The 18,187-nt window shown below is 39.1% G+C and overlaps 1 protein-coding gene across 1 annotated transcript; it reads right to left on the bottom strand.

The window, feature by feature from the left end:
- Positions 1-2,095: 2,095 nt before the first annotated feature.
- gng13b (guanine nucleotide binding protein (G protein), gamma 13b) lies at positions 2,096-17,061 on the bottom strand. The gene is made up of 3 exons (XM_077559412.1): positions 16,654-17,061; positions 7,947-8,073; positions 2,096-5,638 (listed from the first exon to the last, which is right to left on the bottom strand). Exons 2-3 carry the CDS (start codon positions 8,042-8,044, stop codon positions 5,533-5,535), a joined length of 204 nt encoding a protein of 67 aa, XP_077415538.1. The 5' UTR covers positions 8,045-8,073; positions 16,654-17,061; the 3' UTR covers positions 2,096-5,532.
- Between the last annotated feature and the right edge of the window lie 1,126 nt (positions 17,062-18,187).

The following is an 18,187-nucleotide window of genomic DNA, read 5'->3' on the forward strand; positions in this document are numbered from 1 at the left end:
CCATAACTCATCACCGGTGATGACTCTCCACATAAATTACTCCATTGCTTGATGACCTGACACAGGGGATATGTTTAGAAGATGGATGGATGGACCCCTAACAGTCCGCTAATCCCTACCAATGTTGTCTTGTGGTGGCCGTACATTCCGGCCCCGCCCTTCTGCATCAGATGCCAGATCGGCATACCGCAGCTTCTTCCGCTGGAATGCCTTATCGATAGTGTCCTCCCATGGTACCGTCATCCAGCAGCCTTGTTGGGCTTGGGCAACTGCCTTGGAACACCTGGATAGACTGATTTACAACATCTGACATGTCACCACCAAGATAACATCCTAACTTGAAGATACACGAATCATTCCGCAATGTACAAAGCAGTTGGTTGCAAGATCAAGATTGTTAATTGATGTTGATTGTTACTTTTTGTGTGAATCCTCAGCAGGTCTCTGTGCAAAGCTTCAATACGTTTAAATTCATTTAGGTGCATTTATGAGGGAGTGAAGTCTCAATTGATCAGCAATAAAAAGTTGATTAAAGAGCTATTAGCCCATGTGTCTGTGTGCATGTGTGCATGTGTGCTGGTGACACAAAGAGTGCAAGAAATTAGCACTAGCAGCAATATGTATTAGTGATTGTAACACAATTTGTACTGTAAATTATGTTAATCTTAATCCAAGACGAAATGGTCAGATTTTTTTGTGCTGTGTATGTTTGTATGTAAAATGTGAAAATACTCCAGGGTGAATAATGTGTTTTTGAACGTGCACATGCATGAACAGATGCTCTGGTATGTGCGTTTGTGAGCGCAAGAGTGTAATCTGAGAGTAAATTGGGAGTTAGAGGGCCATTAACCAGCGCATTAAACCCAAGTGAGGGCAGACAGTGAGGAGACGGCCAGTGTGTGTGGAGGCGGTTGGAGGATTTCAGGGGGAAAGGGACAAAGGGGGTGTGGATTTAGCAGCATGAGGGTGAGCAGGGATTGAGAGCATTAGTAGGCGTAGAGCAGCAAAGAGGCCAAAAACGGATTGAGGGGAGCTGACCCATAAAAACACAAGTGAGCTGAGCATGTACATCACCTCAACTGTCAACTGTTTCTAATCAACCTGTTCACTTGTGGCATGATCCACAAATTTAAACTTGACCAGTCCTTATCAATTGATCAATCAATATCAGTTGAACAGGATTTGAAAACCATTGTACTTTATTCTTTTTTTATTTTCTTTTTTTAACATTTTACACATCACAACTTCATTGGAATTGTTTGTTGTTGTTTTTTAAAAAAAAAATACATTTAGCACATATGCTAACATGACTAATTTAATAGGTAGGTAGTTGGTGAAAAAAAAATAACACAACCCTCCACCACCTGACTTATTTATTTATAAGCTATAAGAAGCAGTGAAGAGGAAGAAGGAGACATTATTGCCTTTCACTGCCATTTGTCTGAACATGGTCCAATTCAAAAAGATGGACAAACTCCCAAATTAGTTAGCCCCAACTTGAAAAACCTGAAATGCAATCTAAATTGAGGGGCAGCGTGGTGCCCAAGTAGTTAGCACATCACATCACATTTCTAAGGTTGTGGATTCAAATCCGGTCTCCTGCCTTCTGGTGTAAATTTGCATGTTTCTGTGGATTTTCTCTGCGTACTCATGCTTCCTCCTACATTCCAACATGCATGTTTATATCATTCAACACTCTAATTTGTCTTTAGTTGCATGCCTGCCTCTTACCCAAATTAGTGTTCTTTAAATTGCAAATGATGAAATGGAATCAACGAGCGCCTCGGCTGGTTGAAGTTAAGTGGCACCCTCTATTTTGCCTCATGGCTTCAAGACGTGAATACAATTTATTTTATTTCATTCCTATGGATTCATAGGAATGAAATTAAATGAATTAAATAAATACTGTTGTTTTTTTTTAAGAGAGAGATATTCTTGAGTCATTGTGGCGCCGGCACTAACTTGTTTCTTCTTTACTGATCTAGGATGAGAATGTTGCTGGCTCCCCTTCGCTCAGCCTACCTAAATTCAATTTATCATGAAACCACGCTGCCATATTCAGCTGTGAAAATAAAGCACGCAAAAAACAACAAACCTCTCTCAAAATCTTCTACTTTATTTCATAAGATAAACGTTTTTGCAAAAAATTCAATTTAAAAAAATTATTATGAATTTATTGCTTGTCATCTTTACACTTGGACTTAATCTGATGCATAATTGGAGCTCCAATGCACTCTCAAGGAATATGTGACTAGCTAGTTAGACAAAAGTTTATGCTGACATTATAATAAAAGTAACATATACACACAGACGTTCTGAATATATGAAAATGAACCCAAAAAAAGTTACAGTAGTCATACAGAAGAAACTTAAAACAAGGGGCAGGTTAATTCATGTGCATCTCAAGCAAAAAGCATTTGCTGTTTTCCAGCGGTGGCGTACAAGTTTGTTCAATTCAAATGTTGGATAAGAGACCAAACATCAAATTTCACTTGGGTCCCTGGAAAAGCTACACATGAAGCTCAGAGGTTTTGTACAGTGGAAGCCACTTGCTCATGCAGTGAGGGGGGGCGGAGTTACACGTTACATCAAATCGTAGAGCTAGATTAGATACGTTTTCAGCAACTAAACTAACAAAGACATGAAATTAAAAACAGATCAAATTCTTCTTCTTCTTCTATTCATCTTCTGTTATTACCACTCAGTAAAATATGTTTGGAGGTTTAGGATTTTCTTCTTCATTTGCCTTTATTTTAGCCACACAATTTAATAAGTAGGTACAGATTTTTTTTTTCATTTGCCTTTATTTTAGACACACAATTTAATAAATATGACCAGTATCTTTTTGGTAAAGCGTTCCGTTTTTGCATGTTCTGCAAGAAGCATGAGGTTCTTTTTATTTTTACATTTACAATACAGTAGGTGCTTGATTAGTTGGCAAAATGAATTCATTAGCACATCATGGACTACTTTCAATTAAATATTTGCAATTAATTCGTTGTACAAAAGTCACCCAATTACAGAACAGCCTTTGGGGATCTGGGTCATCGAGAAAAAGCGATTATAGTGAGAGCCATTGCAGTACTGAAATGACGTGAGGGTCCCATGTCGTCCTTGTCCTTCTCCTTCATCACACCAAGCTCAGCTGCGTGTGTGTGGGTGTGTTTTTGTTTGATGTCTATGCACACATAACCCACAATTAAACACACATGCGCGCACACACACCCATACTGAGGTCAATGGAAATGTAAAAACCTCATGCCAAAATGTTACATTCTTTTAAGGAAATTGTGTCAAAGGCAGTAGTAGATCTGAAAAGGTGTTGCACCGTGGGAAGTTTTCTTTTTAAGTTGGAGATGGGAAGATGGACACAGAGGAAATCAAACAAGAACGTGGCAGCATTCATCACAGGATAAAGTTCTCATAAATAAATAAATAAATAAAATAAATAGAGCCCAAAAAAAAAACATGTATAGATTAATAAGTTAAAGGGGTCAGGCTGTACATGGCTGTCAAGAGAGTGTTTGTATAGTGACTGTGTGTTTGTGTTGTCCATTGGGACGGTAGGGAGGAGCGGATGGAGCATTTAACCCCTGGAGAGAGACCCAGAGCAACAATAAACACACACTCTGAACTAATAGAACAACAACATGCGTTATAATGTTAAATAGGAAAATCATGCTTTAAATGTTATGTGAAGTCAGAACTACAGCAGGATGATAACTGTCAAAGCTGTAAACGTGTCTACTTTTGCTGTCACGGTAAACATTTGTTCATTCCTGCTATGGGAAAAGGCTTTGGTTGTTTGGTCACTATTCCAGGCAGTGAATTTAGTCTCGTGGGATATTGTATATATTCTGGGTTGATCAAATACTTTACAAGTTCAACACTCGCTACATGCCATTTTCAATTATGGACCATATGCACAGAACTAAAGAAGAGTGGACAAGTATTAAACTTTAAAATCGTTGTTTTTTGTGTAAGCAAAATCTGTTGGGAACCAGCAGTAAAGTTGCAAACAACTTCTGCCTCAAGATATTGTGTGGTCCATATGACAAATTATTTAAATTGGCAATTGTTATGTAAGTATTCATCTGGAACAGTCAAATAATGTGCCCGTGAAATTTGCGGTATTGGTGAATAGCACACTTATATCCTAGTTTGGGATATAGTTAACAATAGGGTAGTTCCATGCTAAATCATACTTTGCGTTTAACCATGCAGATTTAGATATTTTATGAAACTTTGTGTACTTGTTCATAGTGATGGCACAACACTAAATAGAAAATTTCCGGTCCTAGCTGAATTTTGACATTATTGGCAAAAAGTAGTGTGGCCTCCTTTCTTTGAACAGTTATATCAAAGGAACTACTGGGACAATCTTCACTAAACAACATCAATAACGATTCCAATCCATCTGCAATCATTTAGAAGATTGATAACTTGATCTTTTGACCTATACTTTGACCTTGAAATTGACATTGTGGATCACGTGATCTTAACAAAAATGTTCATAAAATGAATGAATGTTCTCTAAAATATATAAAAGTTTCAGATATGTACTTTTGTTCAGCAGCAATAACGCGTCAAAGTATCCATGTCTACCATAAATAACTGATTGCAGCCCCTTTTTGGCAAAAATGTCAACATTAGGGAGGCCGTAGCTCCCAAACCCCTGCTTCGATTGACCTAAAATTTTAGATTTAGTCTTGTGCCATAAACCAAATTTCATGTAAACAACAGTCTGCTTGGTTAAACCCATGCGTTGATTTAGTATGGAACTAACCCATTACATACAGTTAGTCATACAGTCACAATCGTGTTTGTAGAAAGGACTTACACTGTACTAGAAGTGCTGAAAGTTGATGAAAAGCATGTGAATGAAATGTCTCAAAATGTACCGAAAGGAGTAGACTAGACACTCCCCACTACAATCTTCATGAATTTTTACATGTTGTAATAAGCAACTTAGGGGATCACAATAATTATTCATTTCTGTTAGCCATCATCAGCACTGATGCAAATAATGACGATGATTTGCAACTTTAAGGCATCATGTCAGCCACCAAATTAAATAATCTGTCTACATTTGAGTATAAAAAGTTAGTTTCAGTTAGTAACAAGTGAATAGCGTGTCATTCAAACTGTATCACTCAATGAAAAGAAAAGCTTAATAGAGTGTATTAGCTCATCAAACACGAGAAAAGGAAAGCGTGTATCGATGTTAATTGCCAAAAACAGAATGAAACATTGTGCCTTGCAGCTGCATAAGTAGGCTGTCGTATATAGAGACATCTAGTAAGGTTATGGATCTTGTTCGACGAACGATAATGCATTTAAGTGGCAAGAATGAACTTGCAGTGAAAAGTGTGGGATTCAGGCAAAAGTGTGTGTCAGTGTGTGTTTGTGTGGCCTTGTCATTGTGTGTGTGCGCTCGAGACTGTTATACATTCATGGTGAGAGGTGGTGAGGCAGAGTCCTGGGGTCTGTGTTGCGGGTCAACTTGGAAGGGAACGATAAGCTGGGTGCGTTCTACAGAAGGATGCATTTTCCCTTCTCCACCCATGGGTTGTTCTTCATGAGCTCTGGGTTCAGAAAGGGATCCTCCGGGACGCCGTCTTCTATCCACTTCACCAAACTTTAGAGAGAGACAAAAACATGTTCTAAATTCCACAGCAACTTTATTACCACAATAAATCTTCTATGGACTTTCCATCCTTTCCATTTATGGTAGCAAAGCAAGGATGCCACACAACTACAGCAGATGTCAATTTTGTATGCAACCATGTCCCCCCCCCCCTAACTGTAGTTGGACACATTTTACAAACCCCAATTACAATTAATTTGGGATGTAGTGTAAAACAAAAATATGAGTAGAATACAATGATTTGAAAATATTTTTAAACTTATAATTAACTCAATACACAACAAAGACAAGATATGTAATGTATAAACTGATGAACTTTATTTTTGTGTATGTGTGTGCAAAATATTCACTCATTTTGAATTTGATGCCTGCAACATGTTCCCAAAAAACAAAACAAAAACTGGGACAGGGGCAACAACAGACTGAGAAAGGTGAAGAATGCTTAAAAAACATCTGCTTGGAATATTCCAAAGGTGGACAGGTTAGTAGGAAACAGGTGGGTGCCATGATTGTTTTTTTTTGTACAAGGAGCATCCCCGAAAGGCTCAGCTGTTCACAAGCAAACAACTGTGTGAGCAAATAGTCTAACGAACAACGTTTATCATCATCCAATTGCAAGGAATTTAGGGATTTCATCATCTACTGCTTATAATACTGTATCATCAAAAGATTCAGAAAATCTGGAGAAACATCTGCATGTAAGCGGCAAGGCCGAAAACCAACATTTAATGCCCATGACCTTTGATCCCTCAGGTGGCACTCCATTAAAAAACAGCTGCATCAAGTAAGGAATACTTCAGTAACAAATTGTTACTTAACACAGTTCGTCCCTACATCTTCAAATACAAGTTCAAATTCTACCATGCGAAGCGAAAGCCATATATCAACAACACCTAGAAAAGCCGCTGGCTTCTCTGGGCTCAAGCTCATCTGAGATGGATTGACGCAAAGTGGATAAGTGTGTTGTGGTCTGACGAGCCCACAATACAAACTATTTTGGAAAATAATAGATTTCTTGTTCTCTAGGAAGTTAAAGTGGAAAAGGATCATTCAGATAAAATTATCCGAGCAATGTTTAAAAGCCCGCATCTGTTATTGGGTGTCTTAGTGCCCATGGCATGTGTACCTTGGACATCTGTGAAGGCACCATTAGTACTGAAAGGTTTTGGAGAAATGTACCCTGCCATCAACACAACATCTTTTTCAGGGACATCCCTGGTTATTTCAGCAAGGCAAATGCCAAGCCACACTCTGCATGTATAAAACAGTGTGGCTTCACAGTGAAAGAGCACGGGTACTAAACTGGCCTGCCTGCAGTCCAGACCGGTCTCCCATTCAAAATGTGTGGCGCATTATGAAGCATAAAATACAACAGCGGAGATACAGGACTGTTGAGCAACTGAAATTGTCCATCAAACAAGAACGAGAAAGAATTCCACGTATAAAGTAAAAAAAAAAATTGTATCCTCAATTCCCAAATGCTTATTGAGTGTTATTATAAGGAAAGGTGATGTATAACGCCAATTACAAAGAAGTTGGGATGTTGTGTTAAACATAAATAAAAATAGAACACAAAGGTTTTTGCTCATGAATGACTTTTCAGGGAAGGTCCTTTTATGCTCAATTATGGCACCCATTCATTCCTAATTAGCCTGTTCACCTCATTGGAGTTTGGGTTTCACCTAATGTAATGTTTAATATGTTCAATATCTTTTTTGTAAATGCTTGTTATACCTTAACAAGAGGAGCAATAATATTCCTCAACGCATTAAATTATAAGCATTCTGTTCCAGGATTAAAAAAAAGAAAAAGTCCACCAAGTATACTGTAAACAGTACACATACATACATACATACTGTACATTCTGTATACAGTATCATAGAAACGATTATAGCGTGTTTGAACATGTTGTCTTTTTAAAGGTGTAATCGTATTATATATTCAATGCCAAACTTGAAGAACTCTTGATCATCCTGCTGCATGAACTCCTGATAAACTGACGTTGCCAGTTCATCCTTGACCTTGGATGCAGCATCTGACATAACAGCTTCCGGTCTACATTATCTTTCTTATTACCCCTGAGAAATCAGTCAATCTGTGTTCCAAATTAACCTTTTAATATCAATAATGGAATGTTTGAGAGGTGAGATTTACATTTAATGTTCATTATGTGAAGTCACAATAGGTTAAATGTTCACACACTCAAATTATAAAGCGGATGTTGAACATCTGTAATAGCATGACCATGGCATAAACCTCATTTCTCAATAAAGACCATGTGGTTTGTTGTGATACTCACTCTGTCACTGTTTTGGAGGACTTCTCTCTTTTGAAAGCCAGCTGGTACTTGAGGCTCTCCACCTCCTTTTTCATCTGGGGCAGGTCCATCTCATCCATGACTGCAGTCTGATTTACAACGTGTCTATCTGTATACAGGAAATACAAGTGTATAAATGTAGGCACAGACAACCACTTCAAATGCAGAGAGCGCACCAAGGAATATGCGTGATTTAATGCTGTGTGTGTTGTTGTCTACCTAAAGGAGGAAGAAAATAGAGGCTGTCAAATTTGTTGCGCATAAATAACCTCAGACAGAAGTGGATAACCCACTTAATACTCCTGTACTCAGCAGCTACAAAGGCAAGTTGGACAGACAGTAGAGATGTCGGAGAATCTGAATTTATATCAGAATATCTCATAGGAAGAAGAAGATGGCCTACAACATTTGCTAAACTAAATGTCAAAATAAATCAAGCAAAAGCAAACATGCCAAGCAAGAGCCAATTTGTACGGGGTATTTGAACAGCCTTTTCCAAAGCAAAATAATTTACCCATAGGTACCGTATATACAATTAGAATGCATGTTTCTATGTTGTGGTCTACCGATGACTTGAAGACATGATCTATCTATCTATCTATCTATCTATCTATCTATCTATCTATCTATCTATCTATCTATCTATCTATCTATCTATCTATCTATCTATCTATCCATCCATCCATCCATCCATCCATCCATCCATCCATCCATCTAGTGTCCCTTGTGTGAAATTGTGCTACTTCTTCAACATTTGGGAATACAGATCAAAAGCTTATAGATTTCTACAGGATCACTAACAATTCATGATAACTGCAAGTAATGATTTCTCTTCCTACAGTCACTGGAGGATTGCTCATTTCATCTGGTTATGAAGCCAAAACTCTGACATTAAAAACAGCAGTTACAGTTTTTCTCCATAGGTTTGGCACATTTCTTGAAACTGAGATGACATTTTCAAAACTGCAAGCTCATTTGGCCAAGTAGTCTTACATTTGTGTAATGATATATGTAGCACATATCTATCCCAAAACTGGTCACATATGCTTCACTCCAAGTTCCTTTCCCAAACAAAGAGTCGGTACTGTCACAACTGCAAAGATCCTTCTCAATTGCTTTGGCTCATCTGCATTCACTTAGTGCTTCTTAACTTTGATGATTTTGCACAACACCATGGATCATCTGCAAAAGCTCATCTCTCTCTCAAAACAGCTTACCTATGTGTCAGAATCAAATTTCTATGTCATACAAGTAGTCAGTGCCCCCAAAATGCATCGTCCCTTTGGCATTCTGTGAGCACTGCAGGTCAAAATCATTAGATGTTTTGTCACAACAGCAGAGGTGCCGCTAACAAAATACAATTATATATAAAACTGAGAGGGGGCGGGGGGGATTTTACAAGAGCAGTTTTCAAAGTTTGCGGTTTGACATACTCCACTCACAGTCAAGTAAATCGCAACACTTTTTATTGACACAATGTTACTTACACATTAGAGTGCAACAAAAAAAGTGTAAGCCGAAATCTGTATATTCATGAAAAAAATAAAAAATACATTATACCTAGCGCACAGCGTAAATGAAGAACCAACTACTGTAACACTTTCACTACACAATATATTATGTTGAGTAAATTTGACTCTATTTAGAGTGGGACCAAATAGATTCAGTTTTAGAGGAATATTTACACTTGGAAGAGTGTAAAATATAGAGGTGAAAAATAAATAAGTAAAAGTCCCTCAAGGGTTGCAACAAAGGAAAGTGTAAGTCGAATTCTGTATATTTATGACAAACTAAAAACTAATAACTAAAATTATATCTAGAGTAAAGCGTAAATGAAGAACCAACTACTGTAACACTTTCACTAGTCACTGTCGTCACCTTCCCCCTCTTGGCCATCATCCTCATTCTCTTGACCATCCATACGCTGCTCTTTGTTTGGCCAAAGGTTTTCATCCACATTGCAGCCGATATTTTCCCTTGCAATGCAGCGAGGGAAAAAAACGGTGTGAATGTCTCAACCATCCTCTATACTGCATGATCCCCTGCGATATGCTGGACAAATTTTGACAATTGAACAGATGATTTTGCATATTATGACTTACACACTGAAATCCTGCTGACATGTTTTGGAGAGAATAGCCATTAGACTGAAAAACAACTAATCCAGCTTGATCAGCAAGATCTATTAATTTGGAAAATGTGCTAAATGTGGGCAGATTGTGCTAACTGTAGGCTAAATATACGCAACCATTTGTACACATCCACTGAGGCAATTGAGACATGTACTAAGACATTGGCAATTTGATGAAAGCAATGAGGAATCCCATTCAGTTGAGACCAATTGTAAGATAGTTTTGGGATTTGTCCATGGTATTTTGAAAATGTCATCTTGGTTTCAAGAAATGTGCAAGTCAAGCATAATATATATATATATGTATCCCATCCAAGGATGCTCATGGAGCTACTACCACCATACTCATTCAGTTTTTTTTCTGCTTGGAGGTAGAGAGTGTATGAACATCGGGCTCAAGACCAGTTGACCTTACTTCAAGCAATGGACGCTGCATGTGAGGACATCACAGTGTAGAGAATGGTCGAGACATTCACACACACACATTTTTTCCTCGCTGCATTGCAAGGGAAAATATCCGCGACATGGATGAAAACCTTTGGCCAAACAAAGAGCAGCGTATGGATGGCCAAGAGAATGAGGATGATGGCCAAGAGGGGGAAGGTGAAAATAGTGACTAGTGAAAGTGTTACAGTAGTTGGTTCTTCATTTACGCTTTACGCTATATATAATTTTAGTTATTAGTTTTTAGTTTGTCATAAATATACAGAATTCGACTTACACTTTCCTTTGTTGCACTCTAATATGTAAGTAGCTTTGTGTGAATAAAAACGGTTGCAATTTCGTTGACAGTGAGTTGAGTATGTCGAACTGCAAACTTTTTAAACCTGCCGTGTAAAATCCTTTTTTCTACTCAGTTTTATATATAATTGTATTTTGTAAGCGGCACCTCTGCTAGTCATTTTGACTTTAAGTGCTCACACAATGCTAAAGGGATTATGCATTGTGGAGGCACTGACTACTTGTATGACATAGAAATGTGATTTTGACACATAGGTAAGCTGTTTTGGGAGATATATGAGCTTTTGCAGATGATCCATGGTGTTGTGCAAAATCATCCAAGTTATTTTTGGCATAAGCACTTGAGAAGGATCTTTGCAGTTGTAACAGTAACACGGCTCTTTGTTTGGGAAAGGAACTTGGAGTGAAGCATGTGTGACCAGTTTTGGGATAAATATATGCTTTTGCTAATGAAAATCAGTTTGGCCAAATGAGGTTACAGTTTTGTAAATATTATTTCAGTTTCAAGAAATGTGCCAAACCTATGGAGAAAAACTGTAACAACCTGTTAAGTGCTATTATTTCAACATGTTGGTTCTATATGAAGAACACTACTTATATGATGTGACTCAACAGGAAAGACAAGAATAGACTGCAGTGTGTGTATTTGTGTGTCTTTTTGTGAGTTTGAGGCACATCATTATACAACACATGTCTCTAACCAGTAAAAAAGACAGAGTGGGAGGGCAATGGCCAGTCCCTGCCTGAGATCTAGTTTCAGCCTCCAGAGTCCTCCAGAGACGACATGAGGATGTTTGCCTCTTTCGAGCTCTATAATTTGCCATCTCTTCATCCCCATTTCCCTTCCCTTCATCTCTTCACTTTCACCTCTGCTTGTCTGCTCAATCCATCTACTTTAGCACTCACCCTAACATCACACACTCTTTTTTACTCTCAGACACACTCATTTTCTAAAGGCAGAAATTCTAACATACAGTATATTGTGCACCGGATCTCATTAGATTAGCTCATAGTGAACTAATGAAGGTATTCTCTGCCAGCGTCTAATTATCTGCCTTGTTGTTATTTGTTCCTCCTCTAATTAACCTTGTTCAAGTGCTCTCTCAGTCACCGTTTCTGTAGTGGTCTTTTCCAAGGAAGAATGCAAATTTTGGATGAAAGAGAAATGTGGTGATGTTAATGTTGTGGGAGACGCATACTTGTCAATAAAATCCTTGAAAATGGCGAATCATTCATTATGAAAAAGAGCAGTGAAGATAATGATGGATATTCATAGCCTGCACACGTACGTATGAGCGTAAAAATTGTCACATCTTAACTTTTGACTTTACATCATCCACCCATGTAGGTCTGATTGCAGTCTTGCATGGACTCTCTCAAAAATCAGTTTGTGTTTCTGCCATGTCAAGGACTGTGTCTCACATGACACATTTAAAGGGAATGAGCTGAGTTGCTTCGATTGGCAAATGTTCATGTATTCAATGGTGCAAATTGGCTATTTCTAACTGCATGCGAAAATTCCAAAACAAAGAAAAACATGCCCACGCGTACAGTTAGACTAGTTTGCACTAAACTGGCGGTGGGCACAAATATAGAGCCCTGGATGTGCTGGCCAGTTACATTACAAGAACTGACCTTAGCCAGCTCAAGCAACTTAGGTTGGTTATCATCAGTATGGCTCTGCCTTGTTAGAAGGTTCAATTATACTTGTGTTTGATCTGTTCCAATTATTGCACCTTGAATCGATTCAGGTGGTTGCTGCTATCTCAAAGCCAAAGCTCAGCACAAGGGTGTAAAGTTAATGTATTGGTAATGAGCAGGATAACATATGACCAACTTCCATTTAACTTGGCTCTAAAATGGCCGAGGGAGAACCCATTAACTTTGGTTGCTGATCAAGGAATTTCTTATCACATTTTATTGAGTGACTAGAACAGTGCAGTCTAAATTGTGTCCTTTTGTAGCAGCCTGAAGCATTGACCAGGATGTTTTCTGCCAACTATCAAATCAATTGCTAAAAAGAAAAATGTGACAAGCCACAAATAAAATTTCTGCTCTTATAAAACAAGATTTCCCACTTTCCACTGCTCCAGTTCAGTTTGGCTTGGTATAGTCTAATTAGATTTACTAACATTATCCAAACAAAAGTGACAAAATGGCTTAACTTCCACTTTCTATAACAATACACAATGTTTACATGTTGAAAGCAGGTTCATGGGAACTGTAATGATACCATCAATGTTGTCAGCCATCCAATCCATTTTTACAACATGTTCTAAAGTCTTATAATTAAAGCTCTTTTCATAATTCATTTTGAAATAACTGTTATGTGGAGTTTAGAATTGTAAGTGCATCTCATCTCATCTGAACAAGTGTTTTTGTGAGCACTACGCTCACCCATTCAGGAATCGGGGTGACCTTCTCAATGTTCTGGATGAAGGTACTCACAATTTTGCACGTTTGGGCTCACGCCCGGGCACCAGGCAAATTGGTAGTCTGCTGCGAATGCATATTTAGGCTTGGTGTGTTATCTAAAAGCTATCGTCTACATCTCGGCTTCGGCTTGATAAGTATCTGCACATGCTTACACTACATGCTCTGATGTAAACAAATATATTGTGAATGTCATTGTCTTGTCACACTGCGTATTATGAGATTAAAATAGTGCCGTTTCTTGAAGTTGACAGTTTCCCTTAGCAGCATTCTCACATTCTTAACACTTTTACTGCTTCATTATAGCTGTTTTTCTGCCTCCTGCTGTCCTCCACAGTTGCCTACTCACCCAAGGCTCCTTGTCTATTTTTTAGTCCTTTCAAAGTGTTAAATCTTTTATCCACAGAAGTATTTCCCCTCTCATCTTTATTATTGCACAGACCGGAAGTTGCTACTGTTAAAATCAGTGGAAGTAACACGTTCCTGCTCAGTGCAACACCAGTGATATGGCCAACAAATGTATTACATTATCGAGTTGTTGTTTTTTTCCCTAAGTAAGCCAACTAAAGAGGTTCCCACATTTACTTAATTATGACAGCATAACCCAAAAGATTTGCATGCAGATTATGTAATTTATTTTACCTACAGTCAGGTGAGGATTGGTATGGTTTGGTAATAGTACGGTACAGTATGAAATATTTCTGTGAACTGAACTATGATACACTCCTCTTAATGACTTTGTACTGAAGACCACATGTTGTTTGACATTAAGTTGTAGTTGATTGTATACACCAGTAATGTTGTATGTGACCATGTTCCATCACAGCTTTAGTCAACTCACTATTGAAACTATTGAGACAATAGTAGTGCTTTGCCATGTGGCATATTGATGTCAAGAAACTGTTGAAGTTAGTTGAGGCATTTTATTTGAACAAAACAGTGTTTTAAAGGCATCTTGTGTTATCTACAGTAAGAGTGTCCAAACTCCAGAACATTGGCCATTAGCGGACTGTGATTCATTTTCACTATTAAATTGGCTTGTATATTGTAAAGATTTTCTAGATATCCGCTGTATTTTAACGTAAGTGCGGACTTCATGAGCACTTTCTATATGGGGGCTCACACGAACATCACAGTTTGCGCTAAACGACCCACCCCTTAGCTCCACCCCCTAGTTGTCATGGTAACAAAACCTGCACTCAGAAATGCATTCATTTTGTCTCCTTGAATGTCCAGGAGTTTAGTGTTTTATGTGTAGAGCTATTGCAGATCAGCTTGTTAAATCCTGTCTTTGTAAATACAGTATATCATGGGGGTGTGGCAAGGGGAATGCAGGCCGGTTATTTTATTGAGGGTATGTAGGTCACATAGTGATTTGGGTTAAAAGCATCCAGAGATTAACCTCTACCCCCTTTCTATTCTGCTGTCTTCCCATCCACAACACACTATTATACTGAATACATGCACGTGCGTGTGCACAGCTGTCTTTAAGTACTTAATGTGTCAAATCACACTGACTTTAATGGTGGTAGAAAGGAAAGGGGCTCTAGTGCTCTAAGCAGTGAACCTATAGTGAATATGATGGGTGAGAGTGAATGAAAGAGTGTTAAGGCAAAAAAAAGGAAAATGAGGCAGAGTGACTAAAAGGAAAGAAACAGAGTGAAAAGACTGGTCTTGCTTCTATAGCTACTGCATTGTAAATACAGACTAAAAATAGAAAAGAACAGGCAGAGATCCTCAGACCTGCTGAGAGTGGAGATTGAGAATGAAGAGGCTCCTTTGCTGTTAATCTGACATACTGTAAATGATACTGATACTGCTGCACAATATTCACAACTGCTGCTGCTGCCGCGACACAGCTTGTCACCACCATGGGTAGTGCCTACATGGAAAAAGGATCCAGTCGATCGGGATTGATCAATAAACTTTATGGAATGTGAGCAAATTAGTTTTGTCCCCTCTCTTATGGGTTTAAAAAAAGAGAAAATACTGAGTTGGGTTTCCCTTTGCATATAATATTAATGTAAAATGTTCTGATTGTGCCTGTGTGCCCCTCTCTCTCTCTTTCTCACACACACACACCTATTCAAAGGGTAAAAAATAGTCTTTTACAATCAATTTCCACAAAGTTGGAACCACAAAATGTGTTCATAATCTTATTAATGGCAACTATGGAAGCCCAGTCTCTGATTGATGAAAAATTGGGTACCCAAGGTTTATAAATAGTTTAGAAATGGGTTATTAATGGCATCACAACGTCTTTGTAAATCATTAAATAACAGTCTGTTACTATTTGGCTAGTTCAAGCCACACCCACCGGTTATTTATAGTTCAGTGCTCCTGCAGTTTCCAAGACCATTGAAAATGAGCAAAAGGGAGCCTTTTAGAGCAGAATGTGGCCTCACTATTTGTCAAGCAAGAAATCATCATGGTTTCCTAATCACAGTTTATTAAGCCTGGACAAAGCGTAACTTGAAAAAAAAAAGTAGATGATGTGTACCCTTATTGTGAAGTGAAGAACACATTTTAACCCCAAGAAATTATTGTAGTGTTTTTTTTTTTACAATCACTCACTGGTATAATATCCTTTAAGTTAATTTCTTTATCCACCTTTCCATTTTCTGTACCAGTCATCATGTTCAAGGTCACAGGTGTGCTGGAGCTCAACTGAATTTTGGCCATTGGCAGGCTATACCATGGACTATTAGGCCGTCAATTGCTGGACACTTCTGAGACAGCTATTGAGCCTCACATTCACATTTGTAAAGTACACTTACTGCCATATTTGTATGGTGATTAGCCGGGCGAAATCAGACAAATAAGTTTAGTATCTTTCTTCATCTATCTATGCCAGCAATGTATAGTGACAGGAGGAACAATCAAATGCTCTTCCACTTGATGACAAGCAACTTTGAAGACATTTTTTGTAATGTAAAAACAAAAGGTTGTGAAACACTGCAAGGGAGTGTCCTAATACTTATGTCCGTGTGTTATACAATAATACCGGCATCATCTCTTGAAAAAGAGCTGTGTGAGGACTAAAAAGAGTTGGAGGGGCAGGAAGTGGAGAAAGATGTAAGTTTTATGTAACATTTGGTGGATACACATGCACTGTCAAGCAGGAGGTAAAAGTGTTCACACATCTTCAGCCGAGTCACTTGTCCTTGATTCACCCCTGCTTGAAAAAGCAATAATGGCTATGATTCTTTCCACCATACAAAGGAGCACAAAGTTAAATTGTTCAATACTTATCACAGCATGTTTATTATATATGATCTAAAATACATAATGTCACACAGAATGGTCATTTTCTAATTGCTAGTGTGACAAATTAATCAAGACCCCCTTATGTTAGTCACAGAGCAGAATCAGACGCATAGTTACCTCACTGATGCGCCGCCGGAGGCTGTTGCTCTTCTCAACTCAGACCGGTGCAGGTAAATGAAAGGGAGACCACGGAAGGACAAGCAAGGAAAACAAAGGTTGTATTTCCTGGTGTGAAATTTAGTCCAAATGGGATTAATGTCAGATAATGATGGCCACTGGCAAGATCCCTGCAAGGAGAAAGGATAAATCCGCAGTAAACAGATGGTCACGAGCCGTGTGAGGTAGTCTGGGGTGGGGGTGGAAGAGTCGCTGGGATGTCGGCAGTCTGGGTTTTTGAGGCTGGAGCTGCACAAGAATGAAGGAGAAGGACAGGAAGAGGACAACTTAACCAGCTGGTCTGCGGGGAGCGCTCCACTCTGCTGGATGCTTTGTGCGTCTGCGTGAGTGTTGTCACAGAGAGATGAAAAGAGAGAGAGCAAGCTAAAGAGACATTCAGTGTCCAGAGACAAGTTGAGCAGCCTTTCATCAGCGCGTGTGTGCTTGTGTAGTGCCACACACTAGAGTTGTGCCCAAATATGGCCACTCAAAGCTTGATCTGCGCCTGATACACATCCTTGGACATAAGATCCAAAGCAAAAGTTGTATCAATAGTCTACCACTGCAAAGACATATCGATTTAGTTCTTTGTTTTTGATCAAGGAAAATAGCAATGTATCGTTAAAAAAACAACAACATCTTTCCATTTTCTACACAGTTTATCCTCCTCAGTGTCACGGGTGAAGTGGACCCTATCCTGGCTGACTTTGGGTGAAGATGGACTGCACCCTGGACTTGTCAACATTCAGTTGTAGAGGGGGATTTGGAGCCCTGGTAGCCCAGCCATTTAAATGAATGGGGGATTTGGATTTGCCGTTTGCTTAACGTCACTAATGAAGTAATTTATAAGCGAACTTAGTTACTATTAAAATCAAGTAACCTGTAAAGTAACAAAATTACTTTTAAAATCAAGTAATCAGTAAAGTAACTATTTACTGTTTTCAACATAACACTGCAGATGAGTCATCACCTCCTCCGTGAGTCATCACTTTACCGTGGTGGAGGGGTTTGTGTGTCCCAATGAGCCTAGGAGCCATGTTGTCTGGGGCTTCATGCCCCTGGTAGGGTCACCGATGGCGAACAGATCCTAAGTGAGGGACCAGACAAAGCATGGCTCAAAAAGACCCCTATGATGAATGTAAATTTTGGATTGCGTTTTCCCTTGCCCCCTTCTGGAGCCCGGCCTGGAGGCGGGGCTCAAAGGCGAGCATCTGGTGGCCAGGCCTATATCCATGGGGCCCAGCCAGGCACAGCCCAAAAAGGCGTGTGCGTAGTGAGCTGGGCGGCAGCCAAAGGCGGGGACCTTGGCGGTCCGACCCCCGGCTACTGAAGCTAGCTCTGGGGACATGGAATGTCACCTCTCTGGCAGTGAAGGAGCCTGAGCTGGTGTGCGAGGCCGAAAAGTTCCGGCTACATATAGTTGGACTCGCCTCCACACACAGCTTGGGTTCTGATACCAATCCTCTCAAAAAGGGTTGGACTCTCTTCCACTCTG

Source organism: Vanacampus margaritifer, chromosome 2 (assembly GCF_051991255.1).
Source record: "Vanacampus margaritifer isolate UIUO_Vmar chromosome 2, RoL_Vmar_1.0, whole genome shotgun sequence".
Taxonomy (NCBI): domain Eukaryota; kingdom Metazoa; phylum Chordata; class Actinopteri; order Syngnathiformes; family Syngnathidae; genus Vanacampus; species Vanacampus margaritifer.